The 8,993-nt window shown below is 34.1% G+C and overlaps 2 protein-coding genes across 2 annotated transcripts in view; both read right to left on the reverse strand.

Annotated features, from left to right (window-relative positions):
* Positions 1 to 125: 125 nt before the first annotated feature.
* LOC109341306 lies at positions 126 to 1,184 on the reverse strand. Its single transcript, XM_019579183.1, has one exon. The coding sequence runs from the start codon at positions 1,182 to 1,184 to the stop codon at positions 126 to 128; it is 1,059 nt and encodes a 352-aa protein (XP_019434728.1).
* Positions 1,185 to 6,387: 5,203 nt separating this feature from the next.
* The window catches only part of LOC109341323 (histone-lysine N-methyltransferase, H3 lysine-9 specific SUVH1-like), an 8,985-nt gene continuing 6,379 nt past the window's right edge, over positions 6,388 to 8,993 (reverse strand). The window contains exon 3 of the transcript XR_002106930.1: positions 6,388 to 6,743. The gene's annotated coding sequence lies outside the window, so the exon portion shown is untranslated. The remainder of the gene's footprint in view (positions 6,744 to 8,993) is intronic.

The raw sequence follows: 8,993 nt of genomic DNA on the forward strand, positions 1-8,993 counted from the left end.
CGAGTGGTAACTTTTGCTTGTAAAACATCAAGCCAACCTTGTTGAACCTCTGGTTTAATACAAAAGTTATCCTTATCATAATAGAATGCTGGATTCAGAAAGTAGGATGCACAATGTAATTTTGTTCAGAGTTGTTTATCCCATCTTTGCTTTATAACTCTTGTATAAGACTTATACATGGACTTTTTATTCATGAACACGCACTTAATTGTTTTTCTTGCTCTACGCATCCCGTCATACACATAAGGTAGAGAAGATTTATCATCAGCATCAATAATTCTTAACAAGCGAATTAGTGGAGCCATAATATTGACAATGATTGCACAATCATTCCAAAACCTATTATCCATCACAACCTCCACAAATCTATTTGCTTTCCGATCCCGGTAATATCTAGAATCAATGAAATATGTACTAGTGACCAAAGCTTGCAAATCATGTTTGTGCTCATGAGTGCTTTTTAGTGCAATGAAGGTTGTTGCAAAACGAGTTGCCCCAGGACGTATGATTTCTTTCCATCCTCGTCTTTTCCTTAACCATGCCAACAAAAATCCATGATTGTACACAAACTTTGTTATATCAGATGCACTTTTAGCTAAGGTACTGACATGATCCATTTTCCCAATATCTCCTAAAATCAAATTTAGACAATGTGCAGCACAAGGAGACCAATAGATAGATAAAAACTTCTCATTTAACATAGCTCCTGCAACTTTATAATTTGCAGCATTATCCGTAACCAAATGCACAACATTGTTTACTCCAACAAACTCAACTAACTCAATAAATAAATTGCAAAGTGTTTTAACATCTTTAATGACATCACATGCATCAACAAATCTCACAAAAGTCACTCCTTTTGGAGAGTACACAAGAAAATTGATAAGTTGTCTGTTTCTTTGATCTTGCCAACCATCAGTCATAATGGTGCAACCAGTTTCTTTCCAAAAATTCCTAAAATTCGCAACTAACAACTCGACCTCCTTCTTCATTTCATGCAACAAATTAGATCTAATAGCGTAATAACTAGGACCTTTATAACCAGAACCAATTGCAGCAATTGCATCTATCATAGGTTGATAGTAAAATGAATTTGTACAATTAAATGGAATGCAACAATCATAAAATAATCGAGCAACTGCCAAATCAGCCTTATGAATAACATCTTTACCTGCAAAGCCCATTCTAATTGAGGGTTGAGCTCCTGGAGTAGTTCTTGGGGCATAGAAATTGTTGATACTATTATTTGATCTTTTATTTGATGTTTATGTTTCTTTACCCTTGGTTGTAGTCGGTATTGGTGCCTTTACCCTTGGTTGTAGTAGGTATTGGTGGAATCGTATTTTCTTCACGTTGTACAACATTTTCTTCATATGGATCTTCTTCCCCTTGATTTTGATTAGTCCCTCTTTTTCTACTACCACTAACTTGATTCAAGTGTTCTCTTAGTCGATGCTTAACATCAAAAGGGACTGAAAGACAAGGTAGAACATCTCCTTTTTCTCCCGCAAGATGTTGTTTAATTCGATGTATTCCTCCGCCTTTGTAACATTTTGAGCAATACAAACATTTTATGGTTCTCTTTCCTTCCGCGTCTTGTAGTAATTGACAATGATCCCATGTTGGGTCTGATTTTGATCTAACAGACTGAGTACTAGGAGCTAATGCTTGAGTTGTATTTGGAGAACTTGCAGATGATGTCATATCTAAAATTAAATATAGACACAAAGAATATAAGGCGTTTAAAAAAATTAAGTACAACATCTAATTTGCATAAACTAAGAAACTAACAAAATAAAATATTAATTCGGTGCATTAGTAATTTTCAGTGCACTAATAGAACAATAAAATGACAAAAGTCACAAAACCATGAAGTAATAAATAATAATTATTGACAATATGCACTACACTAATAAACTAAGAAAAGTCATTGACATGAATTTGTAGTGCATAGACTAACGTGACAGTGCAGTGCAGTGCATAAGCTAAACAATAAAGACTAAAGAGTAATAAATTAGGCACAAAGTGACAAAACCATAAACACATAAAAGTAATAATTTAATCACATGATTCAATAAATCTCACAAAGTGACAAAACTATAAACTAAAGTGTAATAGAAAATTCCCCTGGACAAATAAATCCCACAAAGTGACAAAACCATAAACACATAAAGTAATAATTTAATCACATGATTCAATAAATCTCACAAAGTGACAAAACTATAAACTAAAGTGTAATAGAAAATTCCCCTGGACAAATAAATCCCACAAAGTGACAAAACCATAAACACATAAAGTAATAATTTAATCACATGATTATGAAGATGGAAGATAATGTTGTAGAAAAAGATGTTCTTCATTGCTTTGCTGCTGTAGACCATGGGAGTGTTTTCTATTATCAGGGAATTAGGTTTTACTGTTTTAGACTTTTAGTTTTTAGGTTTTTCTATTTGCTTATTTTAAAATTTTTGTTTTAACTTTTAACTTTTAAGTGGTAATGGCCCGCTCGTTTTAATACAACGGGTTGTTCCGGGTTAACCCGGTCCAACCCGGTCGGACCGGATTACTTATGGTTCAAATCCGGTCTGGTTCCAACAACACTGCTAATAACAACTCCTATTTTGGCACTACCAAATTTTTCCAAAACATTTGTGGTAGAAGCAGATGCTTCAGGGTTTGGCTTGGGAGTTGTTCTGATGCAAGACCACCACCCTATTGCATATGTTAGCAGGGCCCTAAATCAACAACAACAGTCAGCTTCTACTTTTGAAAAGGAACTTATGGCAGTAGTATTTGCTGTGCAGAAATGGAGACACTATTTGTTGAATAGACATTTTGTAATCAAAACTGACCATATCAGTTTAAAGTACATGCTTGATCAAAGGTTATCTACAAAATTCCAATAGAAATGGTTAGTTAAATTGATGGAGTTTGATTTTGCAATTGAATACAATCTGGGAAAGGAAAATATTACAGCTGATGCTTTATCAAGAGTAGAAAGTTGTCACGTCCTCCTAGTTCATACAATTGACTCTGCTTTAGTGGAAAGAATAAAGGAGTCCTGGAATTACGATGAAGGACTCAGAAGGTTGATAGAGCAGGTTCAGCAAGATCCTTCTTCTCACAAACATTGTAGTTGGCTACATGGTGAGCTTAGAAGAAAGGGAAAGTTAGTGATTGACAAAGATCAGCAACTCAGACTTGACATTTTGCAATGGTTGCATACAACCTCAACAGGAGGTCATTCTGGGAGATATGCTATTATACAAAGAGTAAAGTCTGTGGTTTTTTGGAGAGGGCTGAGTAAAGATGTGAAAGAATTTATCATGAGATGCCAAACTTGTCAAAGGTGTAAGTATGATACCAGTGCTTCCCCAGGTCTATTACAACCATTGCGGATCCCTGAACATGTGTGGCAACATGTCACTATGGATTTCATTGAAGGGTTACCTATGGTTTCTGGAAAGCGGGTTATTTTTGTGGTTGTAGATAGGTTTAGTAAAGTTGCACACTTCATGGCTTTATCTCATCCTTATACTGCTGCTAGTGTGGCTCAGTGTTTTCTGGACAATGTCTTTAAGCTTCATGGTTATCCAGCCTCAATTACGAGTGATAATGATCCAATTTTTATCAGCAAATTCTGGCAATACTTATTTGCATTGCAAGGGGTTCAAATCTAGCTTTCTTCTTCTTATCATCCTCAAATTGATGGCCAATCTAAGGTGGTGAATAGGTGTTTGGAAACCTATTTGAGATGTATGTGCTCTGATACTCCTCAACAGTGGCTCCAATGGTTGCCCTTAGTAGAATGGTGGTGCAATACAACTTTTCACACTTCTATTCAGGCAACACCTTATGAGATTGTGTATGGACAACCTCCACCTACATATTTGCCTTATCTTCCTGGGGAATCCAAAGTGGAATTGGTTGATAGAAGTTTGGTAAAAAGAGAGGAGATGCTAAGGGTGCTGAAATTTCACTTAAGAAGGGCTCAAGATAGGATGAAACAAGTGGCAGATAAGCATAGGAGTGACAGGAAATTCATGGTGGGTGATTTAGTGTATGTCAAGCTGCACTCCTATAGACAAATTTAAGTAGCTAACAGAAGCAATGCTAAATTGGCCCCTAAATACTATGGTCCTTATCCAATTGTTAGTAGGGTAGGAATGGTAGCTTATGCTCTTGACCTTCCTCCAACAGCTTAAGTTCATCCTGTCTTCCATATTTCTCAGTTAAAAAAATTTGTGGGCAATGTAGTTACTTCTGTTCAGATTCCATCTTCAACAAAAGGTATAGTTGCAGACAAAGAACCTGAAGCTATATTGGACAGAACCACAGTGAAGAAGAAGGGTCAAGCCGTTACTACGGTCTTAGTCAAGTGGAAACACCAATTGGTGGAAGATGTATCTTGGGAGTTCTACTATGATTTGAAGAAGAAGTACCCGTTTTTTAATCCTTGAGGTCAAGGCATTTTTTCAGACGGGGTATTGATATGCATCATTCTTTCAGGGCACTTATAGTTAGTTACACAAATTCCATTTTACTTGTAATTTTCATTTTTTAGAAACTATGACAGTTGGCAGTTGGTTGTTAGCTATAAATAGCAAGTGTAACTAATTTTGTTAGTTAGTCAATTTTTCAGAAAAAAACAAACTCTTTCTTCTTGTAATCTTCTTCTATCAATCAATATACACACATCAGAAGCCTCCTTTTCAAAGGAATTCGCTGTTTCTTATCCACTCTTCTTCGAATTCAGTTGTAATTCCTAGAATATCACCGTCATCCTTATCAGATTTTAACTGTTTAGAAATTACATGTGTCTCTAAATGCAATTCCATTTTCCTGGTTATATTTTAGATTACTCGTGTAGCTAAACGAGTTATAGTATCAGACTCAACCTCTTACTTGTTTATATGGTTAGTCATGTTTTGTAGTTGAGAATAAAGTAGCTCTTTAACTTTACTCAGTGTTTGACATGTGTCTTATTTTCATTATTTCAAAAAGTTTTTATTTTAAAATATATTATAAAAGACACATGTTAAACACTAAGTGGATTTAAGGAGATAAATTATCTTATGATATGATGAGATACTTTATTCTCTTTGTAGTTTGTCCACCATTCTACTATTTACTTGAGAATCAAACGGATAACAGAAAGGCACAATGTTTTAAATTGTGGATACGGTCGCAATATTATAGTTGTGGTGGCCGCATCACACCATAATGACATGTGACACCAAAACACAATGACGCGACTGCAATGGGCCACAACACAACCGCATCATACCATATTTTGGCCACAATGCGACCACATTGGAATGCATCATACCACATTGATATCAAAAATATTTTTTTACTCACAAAATAATTCACATCGTAATAGTCATAATCCACATTGCAACTGCCATAATGATCACAATTACAATTTAAAACACCTATTAGATCTAAGAAGTAATATATGAGAAAAAGTGAACTACCAGGTTGAGACTAAGCATTTCGCTCACGCCAAATTGAGATAAGGGCTTTGTACATATATGAGAGCATAGATTCATGCATGGGTGGGATGAGAATATTTTGTTGGATGAGGAGAAATTTAATTGATGGATTCTTAAATGAAAGTTTATGAGTTGAGTTCCTATTTAGTGAATTAGGCACAAGTTTGTGTTGTAACTTGTGAGCTAGTTCACTGTGGGAATGATTTATATAAAATTAATGTGACAAGTTTTTTAACTTTGAAGTTTAACATCACATGAGAAACAATATTTTTTTATCTATACACCTTACTGCACATTAGAGAGAGGTGGCAGAATAAGAGTAAGTGTGTGGAGAATAAAATAGAATAATTTGGAACTACATCATGAAAAGTGTGCAATTGTAAGTTGTATATGAAACATTATTCCATAGAAGACAAGTGGCATTTTACATTTGGAAGCTCTAACAGATAATTAGAAATAATAAGAAAATTGATATTATTCAGAACTTAATAATTACCATTAGTAAATTAGCCAAAAAGGTAGCATTGGTCAGATTTTAAGTCCGAGTTAGGGAAATGATAAAAAGAAAGGCTTCACTTATAGTTGCATTAGGGAGATAAGTAGCAGACCCTATTCCTATAAAATTGAATAATTGATAAAAAGTGCTACAAATGAATAATTGTGCACTATGGTCATGAGTTACAAGCTATTTTCTTATGAAATTGAATACCTGAAAACACAGACAGCAAATGAATAGTCTTGATATTAAAGGTTTTATTGTGGCTTCAGAACTCAAACTCATACATAGTAACTGAAATAATGAAAGACTCATCTCATTTATAACAAGATTGTTTCTAAAATGTGCAAGAGTCTATTCAACCTTGATTTGATATTTGAGGACACTACAAAGGGGTGCAAGACAAGGTAGTAGGTCTCCATAATAAACAACACAAGTGATGTGGAATAAATAGGATGGTATTACAAATTGGCTCCCAAAAATGTGAAGAGCAATTCAATCAAATATGATTAGCATTGTTACATTAAAACATAATTCATTCCAAGAATGAAAAGAACAAAGATAAACATACATGTTCACCAACTTTCTAGTGATCAAGGTCATTACTGAGTTGGTGTAAAAAGAATAGGCATTTTCTAAGACTGACATAATTAATTTTTAGTCACAAACATCTACCCTTGCCAGCGATATTTAGAAGGAAGTGTCTCCGATGTCGGACGTTCAAACTATATATGGCCATTGACTTCATCTTTCTGTTAAAAAAAAGGCAGATTATGCATTAGATAGAAAGACAATTGGCTAGGCTTGATGGCGTAGATAATGAGAAAGCATTATCATCTGCTTAGATTAGAACATATAAGTGAGAAGCTACAAAATAGACAGCAGAACAATATCGTTGCCTTCATACTTATTTAAGGCATGTTTCCGAAAATTATAATACGCTCCATATACCAAAAATGAGAACCTTAAATACAGACAATTGTAGAGAACAGCAATTAACATTGGAGATAACACCAGTCCCACACGAATACACATGCACAACAGCATAAGCACAAAATCTTTTTTCCTCCAACATGTTAGACTTTAACCTCAAAATCTCATACACCAAATGTTAGAAATTATAAATTTCTAATTAAGGTGAGCTATAATGATATAAGCTATTTATTATCGGGGTTACATTATAAGTGATCTAATTACTGACACCCCTTAGATTTCTAAAAGGTTATCACGGATATGGGCTTAATGGGTGGATACCCATCAGGTTAACCCATAGAGGATAATGGGAACCCTATTAGTTAACACATCAGGAAGGTTATGGTCCCCAATACACCAAATCAAATTTAGTTTTCTCATCTCCCCATCAGAGTGAAAACGCAAGTCCCAAGAGGAATCAAGGATTTGGTTGAGGAAGGTCATCATACCACATCTCTTTCAGAAACGTGGATCAAATGAGCACATCCAGGAACATGGATTCAGGTATGACATTGCACTATTTGATTCATAAATGTCATAAATGTGTGTGAGAATCATTAAATTCAAGATCTAGGATTGGTATTTCACCAATCATAAGGAATTTTTAACAAGTGGTATGTAGGTTCTGAATTTTATGATTCTCTATTAAGGGTGTTTTCCCCAATCTTGTATGAACCCTAATTTTAATTTGGGGATTATTGAATTATGCTTCCGCTGTTATGTTATAAAGATTAGGAATTTAGGGTTTAATTTGAGAATTTATCCAATCTGATTATTGCATAATTGTCTTAAAATATATGACTTAAATCAATTTCTTCTTTGTTACTTTTGTTGATTGTTACTTTTGTTGATTGCGTCAACATCAGAGCTAGACTAGGAACGAATGGGTTGTTCGCGCTTGACAAACTGCGAATAATTCTTTATGTTCTTTGTTATCCTCTATGCCAGACATAAGGTCCTTCCGTGAGTAAACTTTAATAATAAAAACATTGTTCTGAGGCTTAATAACTTAAAAATCAATAAACTCTAAAGCCTCCAGCCCCATAAAAGCATCATGGGTCGAAAATATTGCAGCCAAATAATCAAATGATCATTTTTATAAGGAACAGAAGCTTAAAACAAATGCATCAGCCCCATATTATTTTAATAAGGGTTGTTTTTTGCAGTATAAATTTGGTAAGAATTCATGGAAGGAATTGATTTGTTGATGGGATTTTGTGGTTGGAAAATATGAGTAAAATGACTTTAGTGTTTATGCTCATGATGGAGGTTATAAGATAGTGAGATTAAGGCTTGATTGTTGTTGTTGATGGAGATCATAACATAGTGGACAAGGGCTGCTACAAATTGTTTACCGTCATGTGTTGATACTTTATACGTTCTGCACTTTATTGATGTGCATAATTTCTACACTAAGGTGAATGCAATTGAGATATGTACATTAGGCACAAATTTTGTTTTTGTTTTAATTGGTTTTGCACTAATATAAGCTTTGTTCTTATGAAAATTTAACTTAATGATAGCGACTCATGGAATTAATGACTATTTGTGGGATTAGATTTGATAATTATAAAAGATATCAAATCTGGAGGTTCTAACAAATCTGGAGGTTCTAATTACAAGATTATATTTTTTTGTAATGGACCCATATTGTGTTAATCTTTTATCCGGTAATCATTTTGGATTAATTGATGCAATATGTTGTCAAAGTAACATTTATTGTAGAAATTAATTGAATTACACAGATGAGTATGAGATTATTTATGCGAATTGTATTCGGCCTAAAGGAAGAAACATTTGGCAAAATAATAACATACATGTGATGATAAATATGTAACAATTATAAAGTTTATTTTCATGTGAATAATAGTCGGTCCAAAGAAAGGATGTTGTTTGACAGAACTGATTGTTAATATTTGATCATTACACTGAGAGTACCACTTACAAATTGATTTCTCTGTCCAAAGACTAGATATTGATGTTGTGTTAGGTATCTTGTGATGGGTCTATTATGTGAACATGTCTTGTTT

Source organism: Lupinus angustifolius, unplaced genomic scaffold (assembly GCF_001865875.1).
Source record: "Lupinus angustifolius cultivar Tanjil unplaced genomic scaffold, LupAngTanjil_v1.0 Scaffold_428, whole genome shotgun sequence".
NCBI lineage: Eukaryota > Viridiplantae > Streptophyta > Magnoliopsida > Fabales > Fabaceae > Lupinus > Lupinus angustifolius.